The 21,391-nt window shown below is 42.1% G+C and overlaps 1 protein-coding gene and 1 pseudogene across 1 annotated transcript in view; both read right to left on the bottom strand.

The window, feature by feature from the left end:
* OSTF1 (osteoclast stimulating factor 1) overlaps nt 1-5,338 on the bottom strand; it is an 18,470-nt gene extending 13,132 nt beyond the window's left edge. The window contains exons 1-3 of the mRNA XM_045288528.1: nt 5,257-5,338; nt 3,982-4,035; nt 1,567-1,674 (exon numbers count right to left, since the gene is read on the bottom strand). Of these exons, the coding sequence (XP_045144463.1) occupies nt 1,567-1,674; nt 3,982-4,035; nt 5,257-5,338 (244 nt within the window). The remainder of the gene's footprint in view (nt 1-1,566; nt 1,675-3,981; nt 4,036-5,256) is intronic.
* Nucleotides 5,339-12,761: 7,423 nt separating this feature from the next.
* On the bottom strand, nt 12,762-13,238 carry LOC105979601 (annotated as a pseudogene).
* Between the last annotated feature and the right edge of the window lie 8,153 nt (nt 13,239-21,391).

The raw sequence follows: 21,391 nt of genomic DNA, 5'->3' as shown, positions 1-21,391 counted from the left end.
CCCATGTCCCCCTGGAACCGTCAGTCCATTGTTTTCTCCTCCAGATTGTTTATCCTGGAAGGAAAGATTCTTAATATAAAACTTTTAATATCGATGTAAGCAGAAAAATCTTAAAGATCTAGAAAGCAGAATTATTTAGGACAAAGTTCTGTTTGTTTTGGTTTTTCAAAGAGTTTTTGGCTTCTGTTTTTCCATATGACACCTGTTATATAAATATTACCCACTATGATATCTGATATTTATATAACTATCGTATATACTCAAGTATAAATCGACCCAAATATCAGCCAAGGCACCTAATTTTACCACAGAAACTGCATTGAAATCGTGTTGAAAAATTTGCCGTATACACGAGTGTATATGGTAATTTGTGTAATATTCACTAAATAAAAAAGAACTTACAGTTGTACTCAGCACATTTACTTTGGTGCTATTTAATTTGCTGGTTAACTCTTCTTTTCATTATTAACAAGCTTATTTTTATGTGTGCTGTAGGGTAAAAGTGCTAGATTTGGGGGCTGCGGAGGATGAAGCAGAGAAACATTTAAAATTTTATTTTGTCATTATATTGATTATAACAAAGTGATCAATTAGGCCACTAACTTAATGAAACAGAAACAATGAAACAATCTTCCTTTTGAATTTAAAAGCCTGTTTTGGCTTGAAATTTAAAACATAAACTATATATCCTAAAAAGCTAATCCTTTGTTTCAAGATTTGATGCTTTTGTTTTTATATCGCAGCTGCTTTCCTACAGTAGTTCTAAGCCCACGGGAGGAAAAGAAGTTCCCAGTCTTTCCAGTGGAAGGGTTCCCGCAGTTAGGCTCACTGGACATATTTATACCCAACGTCTAACGCAGCTGCCAAGAACAAAGCTTACGGCTGACGCTCTAGAGCAGTGGTTCTCAACCTTCCTACTGCTGTGACCCTTTAATACATTTCCTCATGTTGGGTTGACCCCCAACCACAAAATTATTTTCAGTGCTACTTCATAACTGTAATTTTGCTGTTATGACTCATAACGTAAATATCTGATATGCAGGATGTATTGTCAATGTTACAAAATGAACTTAATTAAAGCATAGTGATTAATCACAAAAACAATGTGTAATTCTATATTATGAAATATTTATTTCTAATTACAAATAATTTTGTCTTGAAGCATGGTGTAGCATGGCTAACAGTCTTAATATGACAACAGTAAACTACACTGCTACATTTCGTGACAGTCTGCATAAAAAGCCAACATCAGTGGGAAGATTGAGACAGCTTCTTTCTCACCAGACCAGCATATCCGCATGTGGTCGGACTTGCCTGGAGATGGATAGAGGAGCGGTGTCTCGGTTCCTAAGACCATCAGAAATATGTGTTTTCCGATGGTCTTAGGCGACCCCTGTGAAAGGGTCATTCGACCCCCAAAGGGGTTGCAACCCCCAGGTTGAATCACTGCTCTAAAGGATTTGAAAGAATGACCAATGTCTTTTTCAGTTTTGAAAAGCTGGTCACCTTGGATAAGGCACATTTTCAGTAGCACAGCTATTTAGGCTAACAAATGAAATGCAATACCTTTGTGACCGCCGTGGCAGGCCCAGTATAAGGCAGTGCTCCCAGCTTTGTCTAAGCCATTAACACCAACACGGTTGTCCAAGCACTCTCTCAACCAGCTCAGGTTGCCTGGAAAAAATTTTACATTTGTGAAAACACAAGAAGGTATTTTTTTTTTGCTATTCTTTTAAAGCCATTTCATCCTGCACAAAACTCCATTTCCAATGGATTAATCAGCAAGTTTTAAATAAAATTGCATTCATTATGGTACATTCTGATTTACAGTTTATTAATGAAAACCATTAACATCAATTTCTAATGGGAGGTTAATGGGATGAATTACCAAAATGGGTCTCCTTAAAGCATTTTTGCCCTTTTGTTTTTTAATGTTTTTTTTTTGAGGGGGGGTGGCAGTAAATTCTAGAACTTAGTGAAAAAATTAAAACTTAAAAAAAGGTCGGGGGGCGGGGGGGAGGCAAAAAAAACTAAGTCGGCACTACTCATTCATATTTAAGTGCACTTCAGTTTTAACAAGAAAAGACATACTAAATAACCCAATCAAAGCTGCTGCTCTCAAAAGTCAATCATTAAATGATCAGTTGAGTAGTTTTATGTACGCCACCATCTAAAGCAGTGATTCCATTTGCATATTCATATTTCAGAAAGATCTAATATGAACTGAAATCAAGCTCACTGAGACCTTACAACCTCCCGTATTTTACTGCACGGTTTCTCGATAGTCTTATTAGCATTTGGAAGTCAGATATTCTGGATCGGTGAGGGCGATTCAGAAGATGGTCTCTTCTCAGAAGATGTCTGTCTGTGGCATCCCTACCGCACCCCACCAGTCAAAGTCTCCACACAGTGCCACATACCCCCAGGGCTTCGGGGGAGGGGTACTACAATCACCTCCAAGTAAGAACCATTGATCTTGGATCTATAGGGTAATTTCCAAAGTACAAGCCCATTCATTACTTATTTAACCACTGCAGCAGTTTGAAATCACCAGGCCCTCATGGGAAGATGAGGCTTTCTGCTCCCATATGACGTTCTAAAATAAAATGATAATGACGTCTCTAAACGGAAGCCAGGGACTTATAGAAACAGTAGTTAAATGAGGGGTTTTGAGCTCTCACTTGATGGTAGCCCTAATATAAGAAGATTAGTTCTCATGCCTTGGCCCTGCCTGGTACTCACCCTCATGAGGAGATCATTGAAAACATGAGTGGTGAGGAAATCAGATGGTGCCCACAAACATGAACAATAGTACCTAGAGTCTTAAAGGCTCATCTTAAAACTAGCAGCCATCTAAGTGAGGAATCAGCCGACTAAATCCACATGGAAGAAGAGCGCCAGCCTGTGTGATGCAACAAGGATTGCAAACTTGGAGGAGGGAATGGGACCAGCATCTAATTGTAAACACCCAGTTTGCAGAAAGCTGTGGATGACAGCAGTAGCCTTAACCCCACTTACAGGCCCCTGGGTGACGTGAGTCACAGTAAAGCCCCCGTGCACACAGGCGAAGAATGTTAACAGCTCTAATACCAGACAAAAGGCATCCTAAAGGGGATTTCAGCAGCTGGACTTAAGCAGGAATCTAACATCGTATAATTTGATCTCCCTCCAGACTCAATGTGAATGTATTCTAAATCTTAATATTCTCTGCTTTCTCTTTCAGAAAGAAAGAAGTTAGCGCCTTAGACACACACACGGGCAGTTCTGCTCTGTCCTCGAGGGTCACTGAGTCGGAATCCACTCAATGACAGGGAGACTCCTCCCTGTCCATCACTGCAGCCCCAAGCCTTCTCTTCCCCATATACACGCTTACACAACACCAACAACCGCCGAAATCTCATGCCCCAGGAAGCTAGCACCTGGCTGTACTCCATTTAAATACTCTGGCCTGCAGACCCTGTTTAACTTAAAATTCACTGCACTGCATCAATTCCTACTCGAAGAAACCCTGTAGTGCGGCATAGAATTGCCCTTGTGGGCTTCTGAGACTGTAAACGTTTACAGTCATAGAAAGCCTCGTCTTTCTCCCATGAGGTGGCTAATGGTTTCAAACTGCTGACCTTGCAGCTGGCAGCCCAACTTATCACACTACCTCGCAATGAGCTGTATATATGCCTCTCTCCCCAGATAGACTGTAAGCTCGAAGAGTTTACGATCCATGGCTGTCCAGATGCCTCTCTGCACCACAGACGGCCCTCAGTACTCAAAAGTATTCGCCAGCAGACAATGAAATCCCACGTACAATGGTGACAAAAGCCACAACAAGAAAGCTGGCTCAATAGAGGAGGGGCACGAGGGAACTCGAGAACGGCACCAATGTTCTAGATCTTGGTGCCAGCATTGGTTACACGGGTGTGCACATTCCTCGAAACGGGTCAAGCTATGTACTCAAAAAGTGGTGCGGTTCAAAGTTACACCTACCTCTTTTGGCAGCTTCGTGCAGCGGGTTGTCAATGGATTCTGCCTGCTCAGCCACTAGATTGAAAAGAGAAGGTGCACAGCTGGGGCTGAGAGTGCCAGGAGGGGTTTCACTGAGACTACTCACTTTCCAGGGCTGGACGGAATCGGCAGCACAGAACGCTCCCGTACAATAGAAGCATTAACAAATAGCAGAAAATCAAACTGACGACTCCTGCTGTAAAAGAAACTGAAATGTGTGGGGTATGATGCAAGCCAAGCAAGGAGGCAAGAACACATCCCTTCAGTGGGAGATAAACAAAAACAGCCAATTCATGACTGCCACAAAGTGCTCAAAGAACAAATCAACTTAGACACAAACATAAGAGAAAGTATTTGAAACGCACACGACTATTTTTTTGGAGGCCCGGGTAAATTTTTATTGGTAAAAGCTACTATAGCACACAAGAGATTCATTGTCAGAGAAAGAGGGCAACTTTAATTATAGATTTTAGTGAATTGCACTTAAAACCTCGTAAGGAGATCAATACAGTACCATTTGTAATTGTTTAAAAGTAGCAGTTTAGGCGGTTGGTTTAGAAAACTAATTATTTCAAACACCTATTAAATACATCAAATAAGTTTAGACCTTGAAAACACACTACCTTTATGAAATCTTTGCCTTTGTGTATACAGGAGGGACAGAGGGGGGCAGTACCCATACCCCAAAACCAAACTCACTGCCATTGGGTCAATTTCAACTCACATCAACCCTATAGGACAGGGTAGAACTGCTCCTGTGGGTTTTCAATACTGTGGTTTTTCCTGTTGGTGGTTTTGAACCACTGATCTTGTGAGTAGCAGCCCAATGAGTAACTATAATGCCACCAAGGAACCTTTGCAGGGGAGACAGAGGGAAGAATTTGCTTCCTGTATTCAGAAAGGACAACCAACATCCTCCGAGGGAGGTGCATTCACTGTTGTCTAAAAGACTGTTCTGCAAATGCTACTTCTAGGCACACCCTCCCCAGGAAAGGGCCATTCGGGAGACAATTTCATGGATACAGGGAAGACCTTAGTGTTTCACGAAGCCTTGCTGGGGCACTGGTTAAAGTGCTGAGCTTCGAATCAAAAGGTTAGCAACCTGAACCCACAGGGCTGAGAGAGAGATGTGGCAGTCTGCTGTCATCAAGATTTTACATCCTTGGAAACCCGATAGGCCAGTTTCATTCAGTATCAAGTAGCTGGCAATGAGCTTGGGTTTGGGGTTTGCATGCTGGTTCGGTGGGAGAATTTTACCTTCCATGCAGGAGACACCTTGTTCCTCCTTGAAGTAGTAACCCTCAGACTCAGTCCCCCAGGCTGTCTGCAAGGTCTGCATGTAACTACCCTATTGAACAGGTTTCGGTGGCACGTCTACACTGAGGAGGGCCGGGACAAAAAGCCTGACAATCTCCGGCCACCTGTCAGTCAGTGCAAACCCTGTTGACTCACCATGACCTGACACACAGCAAAGCACAGGTCTCCATGTCCGGTGCCCATGATGAAGGTTGGAAGTGGAGAGAGCCTGGTTCAGCAATATTGGGGATTTCAAAGACTTAGAAAGATTTCAAGTCATCTTGAACAGTGGTGCTCTTAGCCCAAGGCAGAGGAGCCCCCTGTGAGCTGAAGTATTTTCTAAATCCCCCTCCACTGTGAAAGTCATCTAATGCTACATGCCAAAGGAATCTTAGAAATGATGTCCATCCAGGCCACTCAATCACGGAGATAGAAAACTGAGTCCCTGACGCAGCAGTCACCCATCGTGACCAGAGCCCCCATGCTTCACCATGGCAGAAAGAGCATGAAGACTCAGGCCCCTGGTGCAGCAGGCTGGTGCGCTTTCACTGTTTTTTTTAATCATTTTATTGGGGGCTCGTTCAACTCATCACAATCCATACATACAACCTTGTGTCAAGCACATTTGTACATTTGTTGCCCTCATCATTCCCCAAATATTTTCTTTCTACTTGAGCCCTTGGAATTAGCTCATTTCCCCCCTCCCTTTCCTCTTCCCCCTCCCTAACGAACCCTTGATAATTTATAAATTATTATTATTTTGTCATATCTTACACTGTCCAATGTCTCCCTTCACCCACTTTTATGTTGTCCATCCCCCAGGAAGGAGGTTTTATGTAGATCCTTGTTATCGGTTCCCCCTTTCTACCCTACCTTTCCTCTACCCTCCCGGTATCGCCACTCTCACCACTGGTCCTGAAAGGGATCATCTGTCTTGGATTCCCTGTTTTAACAGTTCCTGTCTGTACCAGTGTACATCCTCTGGTCTAGCTGGATTTGTAAGGTAGAGTTGGGATCATGACAGTGGCTGGAGAGGGTAGGGGTAAGCGAGGAAGCACTTAAGAACTAGAGGAAAGTTGTATGTTTCATCATTGCTACACTGCACCCTGACTGGCTTGTCTCCTCCCCGCTACCCTTCTGTAAGGGGATGTCCACTTGCCTACAGATGGGTTTTGGGTCCCCACTCTGCACTCCCCCTCACTCACAATGATATGATTTTTTTGTTCTTTGATGCCTGATACATGATCCCTTCGACACCTTGTGATCGCACAGGCTGGTGTGCTTCTTCCTTGTGGGCTTTGTTGCTTCTGAGCTAGATGGCGGCTTGTTTACCTTCAAGTCTTTAAGACCCCAGATGCTATATCTTTTGATAGCCGGGCACCATCAGCTTTCTTCACCACATTTGCTCTTTCACTTTATTCTGCTTTATGCTATTTTAGTCAGCATAGTGCTTTTGTCTGTTTTGTCTTCCAACTAGAAGCAGCTTCAGGGCAGAAGCCGAGCTCCTTAGAACGCCAAGATAAGCATTTAATGAACATGAGTGTCCCAACATGAACTCACGAAGCAGAGGTCCCTCGTCACAAAAGAAAGGTCTAAAGAAGCAGTCTGAGATTCTGTTTAACAGCAAAAACAATTAGGTCTAAGAGGAATAAAGTTAAAATTATAAACATTTCCTTGGAAACTTTGGGTTCGAAATAGCTACATTTTTTAGACTGTGACTTCCATAAGCCAGCCGGCCAAGGAAACTGGTATCCATGGCTGATTTATTGATAAGATACTCATGAAAGGGGAAATGTCCTAGACCAGTGGTTCTCAACCTGTGGGTCATGACCCCTTTGGGGGTCGTACGTCCCTTTCACAGGAGTCGCTCGATTCTTAACAGTAGCAAAAGTACAGTGATGAAGTAGCAACAAAAATAATCTTATGGTTGGGGTCACCACAACATAAGGAACTGTATTAAAGGGTTGAGGTACTAGGAAGGCTGAGAACCGCTGCTCTAGACTGTAAGCCTCTACTGATTTCTCGGCCACAGCAGCAAGCAGAAGCATCCCGGGAAGCAGACAGACAGAAGCACATGACAGTTGGCCAATGTAAGGCCAGTATTGCAATGTTACCATAGTTGCTCGGAATTAGCCCAGTTCTGCCTTTGCAGGTGCCTTTCCACCAATTGGTATCACTCTAGTGGAAAAAATAAAGAGTTAAATTAATTGGTATTATATCCACTTTACATTCAAATTACCTTAAAATTATTTGGCTCGGAGTGTACCTGATTCTACATAATGTGCATTAGCCATGCATGCACTTATTAAACGCCACTCCTCAGTTGACCAATCCCTTTATCACTAAAGGACAAATACACACTCATTACCTTGCAACAAGTCCAATGCACTTCCTCATAGGACCTCAACAAGGAAAGAATCAAACAGGTAAGATGAAGAACAAACTTGCATAGAGTTTAGCCTAGCTACAGGTTATTATTATTATTTCTCTCAGAGTCTAACTTCTCTTACCTCCTACATGCTTTCTCCAAGGGGGGGGGTATCTTCATTCCACCCTTATTTGGAGGGGAATGATAATTATTTTAAAAACTGTAATAAAATAATTTTAAAATATTTGCCATTTTAACAATTGTACAGGTCCGATTCAGTGACGTTAATAGCACTCAGGGTGTTGTGAACCCTTCATCACTATCCATTTCCAAATGGTTTCATCACCCTAAACAGAAGCCCAGTTAGCTCTTACGCAGCACTTCCCCATTCCTCTCTCCTTCCAATCTTGCTGGTAATCACTAATAAACATCTGCCTATATGTATTTGCCTATAACATATATGAGAGGGGTACCCCAAAAAGACTGGTGCTCATTTGTGTGTTTTTTTGAGGGGAGGCCAAAAGTGCTTTTGGAGTTCCTTCCACCAGGTCAGAACGTTAATCAAGCTTTCCATTTAGAAGTTCTGAAAAGATGTGTAACAGTGTGCGACAAAAAAGGCTGATTGTGGCAGATGAGAGGCTGGTTTTCCTGCCCTGACAATGTACCTGCTTACGCAGCCATCTCAGTGCGCCAGGTTTTGGCAAAAATCAGCATGCCTCCCTGGCCCCACACACCTTTCACCTGAACTCGCTCCAGACAACTTCTTTTTGTTTCCTCAAATGAAGAGGGACATGGAAGGACAGCGATTTGAAGACGTAGAAGAGGTAAAGAACAAAACGAGGGCAGTGCTGTCAGGCGCCCAAGCAGATGAGTTTGAAAAATGTTTCCAAGAATAGAATCGCAGATTTGACAAGTGTATTAAGTGTAATGGGGAATATGTCGATAAGGTTGTTTTGTGAAAAAGTGTAAAAACATAGCTTTGTGGAGGAAAAATTCGATTTGGGGGGATACCCCTTCATATTTCATCTGTATATACTCAAGTATAAGCCGAGTTTTTCAGCACATTATGTAGTTTCTGTGGTAAAATTAGGTGCCTCAGTGGATATTCGGGTCGGCTTATACTTGAATTTATTCGGTAAGTGAGATCACACGTTATTCATCCTTCTGCCTCTACTTATTTTACTCAGCATAACATCTTAAGGTGTAGCCATGTCATCATAGCATGCGTTCGAACTTCCTTTCTCTTTGGGATTAATATTTCATTCTGTGGATACACTACATTGTATGTATCCTTGCATCTGTTGATGAAAACTTGGGTTGTTGCCACCATTAGGCCATTTTGAATAAGGAAGCAATGAATAGTAGTGAACTTTGGGAGGGGGTGATAATCTTTTATAATAGAAAAATTCAAACCTATATAAAAACTTTAAAAAAACATATACTGTAATGCACAAATCATATATCCATTTCCAACTGCATAAATTATTTACATATTACCATGTCCCACTCACAACTTCCCTCCCCTCCTGTTTTTAAAATAAATTCTAAACATTACATCATTTCATCTGAAAATATAGTCACGAGCCTCATAAAATACATTCAGGCAACATCTACTCACGTACACATTCACGGTTCCAACCCCAGTAAATCTTTAAAAAAATAACAAAAACCCAAAACCACACTCGCTGCCTAAGCCGGTCTGACCCCTAGAGGCTCCAAGCTCAGCCGTCTCCGGTGGAGATGCTGCTGCTTTCGAACTGCTGACCATGTGTCTCTCATCCCAGTGAATAACCATTGCACTACCAAGGCTCTTTCAGTAAAGCCTGCTGTATTAAAAATTAGACGTACATGGGGAAGGACTGGGGAAAAATGAGGAGCTGATGCCAAAGGCTTAAGAGGAGAGTAAATGTTTTGAGAATGATGAGGGCAAGGAATGTACAAATGTGCTTTACACAATGGATGGATGTATGGATTGTGATGAGTTGTATGAGCCCCCAATAAAATGCTTAAAAAAATTAGATGTACATACAATAGTTCGCAATAACTGGCACAGGCACCAAAACACTATCATTGCTACTGTGCTATTATGTTAAAGTTATTTTGGTGTAGCTTGAAGTTTTTAAAAATGTTTTTTGCACAGAAAAGTACACTACGTAATATATACTAAGATAAATATTTGATGTTAGATTGATGTTAGATACAAACCATATCTTACCCTTCGCACTAACACCCAAATTCGACTTAAAGACCACCCAAATTCGACTTAAAGACAGGCTTTAGGAACAGAACTTGTTCATGAACCCAAGACTGTGTGTATATTATTTGGTGTTCACACAATGTCCAGATCATATAACGTCCTGTTTCACAGAGCCTATCACAGGCTTTCAGTGATTTATGATTGTATTTCGTATATCATTCCTTAAATTTTTTTACAACAATTCCCAATATCATTGCTATCTAGATCACAACAACATTTCTAAAGCAGCCCATAATTGGGGACCAAAATACATTGTGCTTGATTGATTGGTTTGCCTCTTAAGTCACTTTTAATGTCTAGGTGTCCTCTCCACCTCTTGCAATATTTCTGTTGAAGAAATCAGTTAGCTTGTGCTATAAAGTGTCCAAGAATCTGGATCTTGCCATCTTGTGCTTGTGTAGTCATTTAACAAGTTCTTCTGTACCTGTATTGCCAATTAATTCATCTGCAGTTCTAGAGGCTTAATTAGATTTTGTTTCAATTATTCTCTTTTGGGGGGGAGGAAGGTAATATCAATTTCTTCCATACGGAGACACATACTATCTGGGGGTGTCTCTTTTTATGATATCAGTCGTCACTGATCATTTTTAAAATGGTGACACTCTATTATTCCTCTGTCATTTCCCCATCAATTCTCAGCTATCCTGAGGAACAGTTCATGAGAGAAGGCAAGAAAAATGTAGGCGCTCTACCCTACCAGTTTCCAAAATAAAAAAGCTCATTCCCTACCATTCTCTTAGGTTGAACAATAAAGTTTTGTTGCTGGTTTAAGGATCATTTGGAACTCATAATTTTAAACATGTTTAAACCTTCCATGCAGTTTTCCTAACTGACACTAGCTATACCATGTTTACCCAGCATCTAAGTCTCTGGGGGTGAGTTCATGAATTCTTCCTTTGAGAAGAACTAGGCTTTGGCGTTTTCCTTGCTTTCTAAAAACATAATGTTCTGAGTTCATCGTGTATTTTGGCTGCCTGAGACTTGATAACAATCATTTCTCAGAGGAGCTTTGTACCTTTGGGTGGAACTCACATTTTTTCCCACATCTTCCCAAAGACGAGGAGCAGGAAATATTTTAGATAAAATATGTGATCGCACTTCCAACTCAAATGCAGAACAACAACATGGTTTTCAACTCCATCGACTACATCGGCACCTCCTCTCTCCAATGTGGGAAGTCCCAGGTCTCAGTATCACTGTCCTAGTGACTCATCTGTTCCAAACCACAACACACATGCCTCAATCTCAGAAGAGTAGTCCCAGCATTTCCCCCAAAAGATCATGAGTGAAAACAGCTCTCATTATTGTTATATTTTTGGTGGTGGTTGCCCGGAGGCGGGGGTGGGGTGGGGTGGAGGGCAGAGAGCAATCCTGTTGGTCCTTTTTATATATATATATATATATATATTTTTTTTTTACTAGGGATGTTCAGTCAAATTATTGTTTTGAAACCACTTGGAATAGTTCCTCTTGGATACAATTAGGCTCATTTGATTCCTTTCTCTTCATTTTTAGTGATTGGTTTTTACAGTCTAGTTTAACAACCATACAAAAGTTCCTATGATTTCAAAGTCAAATAACAAATAGTAAGTTTTTATATACTAACTTGTCTACTACCTGTGTATCTACTTAAGATCCCCTTCTTTCTCACACCCCTGCCCCCACTGTGGCATATACATGGAACCACTTTTCAAATTTTATTTTTTAATCCTTTTTGTTTTAAATTCAAGGATATAAGCACACAAGGGTAAGTTACAAAGTACTGCTATTAGAGTTTCAGTTCATACATGTTAGGGTTTATTCCAAACAAAAAGTGTTTAACTATGCCCCTACACTCTGTTTAGATGGCTGCTGACAAGTTCTTTCAGTAATACACTTGTCTTCATCTGGTTAGCACAGGTCCAATCAAAACAGGGGTTCTGGAGGAGATTTGCTGGCAAGTCAAATTCAAGGCTGAGAGGTCAGCTCAGAAGGTTACAGTGCCTGATTCTTGGGATTCCAAGGGGATGCATTTGGTAGATTTCCTCAAAGGACAAAAGATGCCCATAAGGGCTTTTAGGAAGAAGTTCAAAGAAAACTGAAAACTGCACTGGTGAGAAAGAGCCCAGGAAAGTTGTGCCTAGGAATTGTTTTTCATAAAAATATACCTGCTCATTCTTTGCAGGTACAAGGCCAGTCCTTATGAGAATTTCATTGGGAAATCTTAACCCATCACTTGACAGCTCTGATCTTGCCCCTCTAGACATCTTTTGGTTTGCAAGCCTCATAGAACATTTAAAAGTAGCACAATGTGCATGCCTTTAGGATGCCAATCCTGCTATTTTGACAGGATGTCAATCTAAGAGCACAGACTTCCTCAGGGCAGGGTTAGAGAGATGGAAACCCGGCCTTCAGACGTGTACAGAGCTAGGTGGAGGCGATGCCAAGAATAGTAATAGCTTCTGGTTAATAACTGTGTCTATGATCTTATGGCAATACTTCTTAACTTGCTCTCATATGTGCCAGTGCACTCAGATTCTCTTTCTTAAGTGAGAGCCTGATGTACATGTCGCCCACCTTGTTTTCTTTCACCTAGTAAAATATATTGAAGACTATTCTATAGTAGTTTGTAGACATTCTTCATTTACTTTTTTGTTGCTGTTAGAGCACAGCTTATATATTCCAAGTGGATAAAACATGAGTATCATGTACAGTGTCTTAAGATAACCTTCCCTTGAATGGGAGCATCCTGTCCAGTACTTTGAGGTCTTACAAGACGTTATCTAAAAAATGTACTACCGTGGAAAATGACGACTGCTTCAGTTGAATGGGGGAAGGGAAGCCTGTGGTTTTTCTTGGTGACTAACTGCTGTAACGCTGTGCTCTGGGCGGCTGAGGAATTTCATATTTTCTCTAGACATCATGAGGGGCCGGAGCTCTTGCAGGGCGACTTTGATGCTGTAGTTATTCTGCATTCTGGGACCCACCACTCCACTAGAACTATTAACTCCCTTCGGATTCATTTTTGTTACGAATCTTACAAGGGGGCGCTTCTGGGTATTTAGGTCCACACTCTACTCTGAGGCTGTATGTCGGGTTTTCGTCAACTGCTCTTGGAGGCCGTGTGATCATCCCTGCCCATCTTGTAAGGTCTCCATCATTGTCTAGACCCCAGCTAACTGTGCCGTCTCCTACCCCTTCCGGCTTTCTTCCAGTTCTCCCAACAGTCGGAAACCGCTGACGGCCGGCCCCTTCGTTTTGCTTCACTTACTTTTCAAAACTACATAATACATGCTTGTGGAGACAATACATTTTATTTATTTTCCTCCTGACAGACATTTGAGCCACTGCTTCTAATCTATGGATTACTAGTTATGTATGTACCTGTAATTAGAAATACATGCATAAATGCCTATATATTTCTATGTAATTGATAGACTCAGATTTAAAGAATATACCATATTATAAAACGGCCTTTTTTTTTACTACTTTTTTCATATGTGGTATTAATAAATGTAATCTGGACTTACCATGTCAGTAATGTAGATAATATCACCTTCTTCAAAGTATAATTCATCTGGCTAAAAGAGAAATGAAAAGGCTCCATGTGATTCTTCATGAATAAAAATATAATGCTCATGAAAATAATTATAGATATAAAATCATATAGATCTTTAGAGAAAATGTATTTTACGTATCTAAATCAGTACATAAAACATATAACCAAACATACTGTATGTACAGCGAACCCTCATTTATCGCGGTTAATCGGTTCTAGACCCTACCGTGATAAATGAAATTCCGCGAAGTAGGATTCCTTATTTGTAAATCAAATATTTTCGTAGTTAGAGCATAGAGGACATGAAAAACACCCTTTAGTCACCATTACACTCGTATTACTCAATTTATTAAACGAAAAAGGGAAAATACAGTAAAATATTTTGGACGTTACAATTATCATTTATTATTTATTATATTATTTATGACATCAAGCGTGTACAGTATGAGCCAATCAGTGGCAGTAATGACAGAGCATGCGCTGCTACGCAAAAAAAACGTGATAGAGTGAAGCCGCGGAAGTCAAAGCGCGAAGTGGCGAGGGTTCACTGTATATGAAAGAGTAGAAAATGATTGTCATTGCATAGATTCTGACGCATGGTGTGTGTCAGAGGAGAACTGTCCTCCGTAAGATTTTAAATGGCTGATTTTTTGGAAGTAGATTACCAAGCATTTCTTCTGATACACCTCCAAGTAAATTCAAATAGCTAACCTTTCACGTACCTGTTAGGTGTTAGCTATTGGCACCACCCAGAGTATAAATACCACCTGGGTAAAACTGAAATTTCACCCTGATAACTCCAAAGAATTACATCTGAGTGTATTAGCCTAGGTTGACAGGAGAAACAAATCCAGAGACACTCATATATGTTTAAGAGAGAGCTTTATTGTATATTGAGAAAACATCCCTGCCCAGTCCAAAGAGAGTTCATCAGTCCAATATTAGCCCATAAATTCCTCTTCAGACTCACGCAGAACCTGCAATGATGCAAATTGTAGGAAGATCACAGGCCAGTGGGTGCAAAGTCCTGTGAAACCAAAGGCGGTGCACCATCTCCAGGGCTCTGGCTGCCATCAGCATGGCTCAATGTGGCTTGTCAACAGGAAAGTGAAGCAGAGAAAGAGTGTGGCCCTCTTCTAGGGAGAAAGAGAGGAAATTCCCAGAATCCTCATGAGAAGACCAGGCCCACAAGGAAGCATCAGGATGTGACCTGATTGACCGGGTAGACTCCACCCCTTCATTCTTAATATCCTCAAATTGACACGAAATTACGTAACTGCCACAGCCAGTAAGGACAGCCACCTCTCCTCATGCATCTTACACTCTTTCACTATAAAAGAAAAGCATTTGGGGTGGGAGGAGGGGAAAATGAGGAGCTGACACCAAGGGCTCAAGTAGAAAGGACATGTTTTGAGAATGATGATGGCAACAATTGTACAAATGTGCTTGACACAGGGATGGATGTATGGATTGTGATAAGAGTTGTATGAGTCCCCAATAAAATGATTTTTTAAAAGAAAAGCATTTTATATCAAAACAACATAACAAAGCTTCTTATTAGAAACTCCAAAAACTAATGTAATATTTACTCCAAAAAAGAATTGCCTAGAATTAAAACCTTGAGAAACAGCCATAAACTTGGATCTCACCCAAATGGTTAGGCCTCAACCCTTTAGCGTCAACATCTACTATCTGCGTATTTGGTAATCTATTATCCTTATCTCTCCATGCTCAGAGACCAGGGGGACTTCATTGTGGGGAGTGGCACAGCCCTACTGAACCGCTCCTTAGACGACGTAGCTGGAAGACAGAGCGATAAAAAGCAGAAACTCCAGTCAGTCCAGAGACCACCAGTAACGCCAAGGGGTTAGTATATGGCCAGCTTTGGGCTTGGTGCATGTCCTACAAACTCTCTAAATACAGCCAGGTGGTTTAATCACACAACCTTTCCCATCGGTGTGTAACACCATCAGGACTAAGGCTATCTTTTGATTATAGTTATTGTATCATATAAGTAAAAATGATGGTAGTGAAATAAATCCTTCCATCCATTATTTTTTCTGTTTGTTTACCGACTCTCAATGGAAGAATTGAGAAGTTAAAAGGCTCGGTACTCATCATTTATTTAGTTTCAAAGATGGCCTACATTATTATAACTATTCCTCCCTATGTACACTGGTACAGATAGGAACTGGAAACACAGGGAATCCAGGACAGATGATCCCTTCAGGACCAGTGGTGAGAGTGGCGATACCAGGAGAACGGAGGGAAGGTGGGTAGATATGGGGAAATGATCGATTACAAGGATCTACATAGCACCTCCTCCCTGGGGGATAGACAACAGAAAAGTGGGTGAAGGGAGACGTTGGACAGTGTAAGACATGACAAAATAATAATAATAATTTCTAAATTATCAAGGGTTCATGAGCAAGGGGGCAGCACAGAGGGAAGGGAAAAATGAGGAGCTGATACCAAGGGCTCAAGTAGAAAGCAAATGTTTTGAGAATGATGATGGCAACAAATGTACAAATGTGCTTGACACACAATGGATGGATGTATGGATTGTGATAAGAGCTGTACGAGTCCCCAATAAAATGATTTTTTTTAAAAAAACAAAGGAAAAGAAAAACTATTCCTCCCTAAAAATAAATGAAGACATTATCAGCTATGTTACACTTTAGGCAACCACAATCATAGATATTCAGGTATATTATGCATTCAAATATTAAAATTAGCAAATGGTTATTAATGACACCCCAGAATGTTTGTGTCCCTGACACACATGTCCCATTCAGAGTTTGGCTTATAAGTTGGACCTGCATTAGAGTCCCTGGGGGTACAAATGGCTAACGTGTGTGGCTGCTCCCTAAAATGGTGAAGTTCAAGTCCATCTAGAAGGGCTGTTAAAGAAGAGCCTCACAGTCTTCTTCTGAAGTATCAGCCACTGGAAACCCCACGGAATGCAGTTCCACCCTGACACCTAGTCGCCACGGGTCGGAATGAGTAAGATTGCCAGCTGGGAGACTTAAAAAAAGTATGCAATACAGTATAAGCCACGATGAAGCTGCTGACGTGTATTTTAATATTATTTGAAATAAGCATTTAGGAGGAAAAAAAGAAAAGACCTCTTAGATGGTCTCCCTTCTGATTCTAAATGAATGTGGTCAATAGTACAAGTCCATGATGAAAATACAAAATGATTAGAGAAACAAGCTATTTCCTTGTGTATTTCCCTGCTGCAAACTGAGCCATTCCCAGGAAGAGGGCTCCACTCTGCACCGCCACAGAATCCCAGTGGGACAGAGCAGCGAATCGCTGGAACGGGAAGGGACCATTTTAACACCACTTGACTATCTTTCCAATAGGTGGCATTACGGGATGCTGAGTGGTTAGGGGATGGCCTAAGAGAAAGATTGGAGGTTCGAACCCGCCAGTCGCTCTGCCAGAGCTGATATTTGGCACAGGACACCCTAGGGGGCGGCTCGACTCTCCCCTTGCAGGGTTCCTGTGAGTTGGGACTAAGGAGCCGGCATAGGAGAGGGACGGCAGACAGTGGTGATTCCGGGGTAAAATTGTGGCCTTCCCTGTGGGAGACCTGGGTTTGATTCCCAGCCAGTGTACCGTGTGTGTGGCTGATTCTAATCAGGTTTCTTCAAAGCTTCCACACTAAAACAGACTAAGAAGAAGGACTGGGTGGAAATCTACTGCCGAAAATCAAGCCAACGAAACCCCAGAGATCATAACGACCCCATCCAGTTGGGCACGGAGCCTCCATGAGCCAGGGACGACTGGCTCAAGAGCAGCTAACAACAAGGTATGGTATGAAAGAATGAGAGGGTTGGCATGGCATACCGAAAACAAGATCTAAGTCATTTGTTTTCTTTCTTGAACGGCTGTGTCCTCCTGAGTTTTGAAGGAACCCATAGCCTAAAAAAGATGTTTCCTGTCTTAGAGCCATCAGGCCACCCTTATTTTATACTTCCCCGAGAGCGACCAATGAATCTTCATCAGCGCCTTCAAAGAAGCTAGAAAACCAGCATTCTTCAAAGTTCTAGCCTCCTCCTACATTTGCAAAAGTCAGTTTTGCCTAAATTTCCACATGGAATAAGAAGTGCATTCACCCTTGAAACAAAAAGGCATGTTATGAAAAAGTAGCTTAAGAAAAAAGCTAATAAGACAAAATGCGCACACACAACCACCATTTGTCTTATGACTTTTTAAAAAGTCCTAAAGCCAAGAACGGCTAAAACGGCAACGTCGTAAATGATTCTTGTCCTTTGTGGTTTGAAAAATGTCACTGAGCACAGTCATTTCGATACTTCTCAGGGCTATTTTGGCTTTAAATTAATGACGCTGCTCAATAGTGGTGGCCGGCATGGGCCAGCATGAAGTCAGGCTTGTTTTTCAGCGAAGACAAGAGGGCGGTGGATGTCAGTGAGGTCAAAAGAGGTCTCGCTCGTTTTGCATCCTGAGAAAACGAGAGTAGAGAGTTTATTCTCTTTTTTTAATCAATAGCTCTCAGACACAGCATGCTGTTATCTGTAAACTATTTTCTTCCAAAGACAATATTTGGGGCCGTTTTTCTTACCTAGCTATGGAAGTGGCCTACCAAATTCTTCAGATTGTTGGTAGCAGTATAGAAGACAGGGTCACTTCATGATAATAATAAACTTGGACAGATTTTTACCTATCATACTCACATTTTCCATCAAGACACCACCAGCAGGGGACTTGATGTAAATTGCTCAATGATGATCGAGTTTTAAATTTCTGGCATCCTATTCACAGAACATTAATGGGGAAACAGCAAAACAATTTGGCAAGCCCTTCTTATTTCCTGCTTGTTCTTTGGCTTTTAACCAAATTCCTCCTTTCTTGCCTCCTTGAAGAACCACCAAGGTTTCAGAACCAGTGAGCTGTTGGCCACTGGGACGTGACCGTGATGAATACATCTGTCAGTATGTCACACATTGTCATATTGTGTGCACACAGACATGTCAATTCCAAGATATGAATTTTCTTGGTTTACAGAAACATCTTTTAAGAATGACTCTTTAAAAACTGCGGTATCGTTTTGAAATTCTCCAGATTTTTCCTTCTAGATTTCCTTCTTTCTTTTAAATGTAAGAATCGTGAGACTGACTATAAAACTGACACCAAATTCCCTGCCATCGAGTCCATGCCAGCCCACTGTGACCCTCTAGGACAGGGTCGGACTGCCCTGTGAGGTTTCAGGAGGAGGCAGTCCGTCTTCTCCTGAGGAGTGGCTCGTGCTTTCCAACTGTTGACCTTTCTACGAGCGTCCAGTGCATCACTAGAAATATAAGCCCCCGGGGCTGCATACAATTTTGTGCAGAAATTTTAAACACGTTTTTACCATATTTTACTATGTGCCAGGCATTGGTCTGGGCATGTATGAAATATTAACTGATTTAAATATTAACGAATTAACTAATTTAATCTCCCCCAACAATCCAATAGAAACAACAAGCTGCTGTCAGGTCAATTTCAACGTGTGTGTGTGTGTGTGTGTGTCAGACGAGAACTCAACTCCATAGTGTTTTCCATGGCTGATCTCCATCGATGATCATCAGACTTTCCTTCTAAGGACGAAAACATCCAAACTCAGCACATTAAAACTTTGTACTCCCAGGAACTCCACAGGCCTGAGATGGGTCCTGTTCTCACCATCAAATAATACACGAGGGATTATCCCACACAAGAGGGATAATAAAGTACAGCCTGGACTTTAACCAAGACCACCATCTACACTACTTCTCATACAGAGGACGGTATACACACGACCACATGGCACATAAAAGCCAGTAGCCATAGAAAATATGGTGCACCCTCACAGAACGCAATTCTGTACAATAAAAACAGCAGCAGCATCTTAGACCTGCAAAGCACACTTGGCCTCCTTTGATTATCACATCAAGCCATTAGGCAGGGTTGAGTCATGGATCTTATCTTCATTTCAAAATCAGGCACAGCAAGGTTGAAGAACTTGTCCCAAATTACTCAACTGAGGGTTGGGCTCCTCCCTGAGCCTTTGAATTCCTAGGCCACAGATCTTTCCTGTAAGCGTGGTGGTATTAAGCTAGCAAGGTTCTGCACATATTCCATGAACAAAAGCAAGATTTCCTTGGCTTCGCTCTGGAGATCAATATACCTCCAGCACACAGGCAATGCTGCTCTCGTCCCCAAAGACCATCTCCTTAGTCCATTCAGGCTACCCAGGGCCCTGTATGGTGTAGAATTAGAGAAGGGGGGTGAGGGGTGGGAGTGGGGTTGGATAAGAGCTATGCAGGATGGCTTGGTAGGAAGAACCAGGAACCACAGCTGCCCAGTGGTCTATCTGCTCAGTGGACCCCCAAGGCTGGATCAGCATTGCTGCTCTCACGCCCAGAGCAGAACAAAAGCTACAAACTGAGACAGGATACCCTGGGGTGGGGTGCCTTTCTACACATTCCGGAGTAGAGCTCAGCCCTTCAAGTCTTTCCTGGTGCCAAGGACTTAAAGGAAGCCAGGTCCGAGATGGATGTAGTGTGCTATATCTCCACCCCTCTGGAGAAGACGCCCATGTGTTGGTGGGGAGGAAGACCCCAAAGCTCCCAGTAATGTCCAACAGAAATCCACTTCAGTAAAGGAATTTAACACTAACCCAATTCTGGGATGAGAATCAAAATACACAACAACTGGTAGCGCGTGGGCACAAACCCGCCACGAGGTCTCATGGGAGCAAATGTTGTCTGCTCTCCCAGATTAGTGTGTTGTGGGAAGATGGAAAGGGATATACTATGGGGGCATCCGGCTGGAAACAGTTACTATTGACTACCAGATGCATACTGGATCAATCAGCAGCACTGCTCGGTAGTCTAGGATCCTCAGGACCAGGGGTGTTAAAAAATACACTTCAAGTTTGTTTAAAAAATCCAGTGAGTTCAGTGTATTCTTTCCCCTATGTTTTCAAAAATAACTAAGATACCAAAGCATTTGAGAGCCTCCATTGTGGTGCAGAAATGGAGGTCAATTAGTTAAAGCATCTTCTCCTGATAGTCATCAGGACTGCTTCATAGCAGTGGTGTTGGTGTTGATGGCTGGTACTGACTCGTGGCAACGCCATGTGTGCTGAGTAGAACTGTGTCATAGGATTGTCAAGGCTGTGGGCTTTCAAGGAAGCAATCAATAGAGCTGTCTTCTGAGATGGCCCTAGGTGGGTGTGAACCACTAACCTTTTGGCAAGTGGTCGATTATCCAGTTGTTTGCACTACTCAGTGATTCCTTAATAAAGACAGCAGTTTTTATTCAATTGCCCACTACTACTGGGTCAATTCCAACTCACAGACACCCTGTAGGTTAGAACTGACCCACGGTAGAACTGCTCTCTAGGTTTTCTGAGGCTGTAAATCTATACGAGATCAGATAGCCTAATTTCCTCCCTCAGAGTAGCTGGTGGATTTGAACCACCAACCTTGTGGTTAGCAGCACAATGTTTAGCCCACTATGGATCTCAATTAATTTCCACTAAAACTTGATAAAATTCAACTCCTTTGCACACATACACACACAAACAGAGACATTGGGCAATGCTCCCCAAGCTGCTAGGAGCCAGAGCTGGTCCTGAAACTAGTGGAGGACCAGACCCCGTACTCTGCTGCCACTGTGCGGTCCTGAAACTAGTGGAGGACCAGACCCCGTACTCTGCTGCCACTGTGCTCGACGCCGTGCGAGTGAGTGAGACTGAAATACCAACTGCAGAAGCTCCGAGATGGGAGAGAGAAGTCTTTATGGAAGAGGAAGTACTTGAGGGTAGAGGAGAACTTAGAGCCATGAGTCCAGAAGGGATTCCCAGCTGTGCTGTATCGCCAGTCAAATGCAGACAAGATGATCCAAAAAGGAAACAAGAAAGCAGAACTGGAGTAGAGGTGGA

The sequence above is a fragment of the Echinops telfairi genome, unplaced genomic scaffold (assembly GCF_000313985.2).
Source record: "Echinops telfairi isolate 266 unplaced genomic scaffold, ASM31398v2 ScPeMD7_22;HRSCAF=79, whole genome shotgun sequence".
NCBI lineage: Eukaryota > Metazoa > Chordata > Mammalia > Afrosoricida > Tenrecidae > Echinops > Echinops telfairi.
This window is presented reverse-complemented; position numbering and strand designations above follow the sequence as displayed.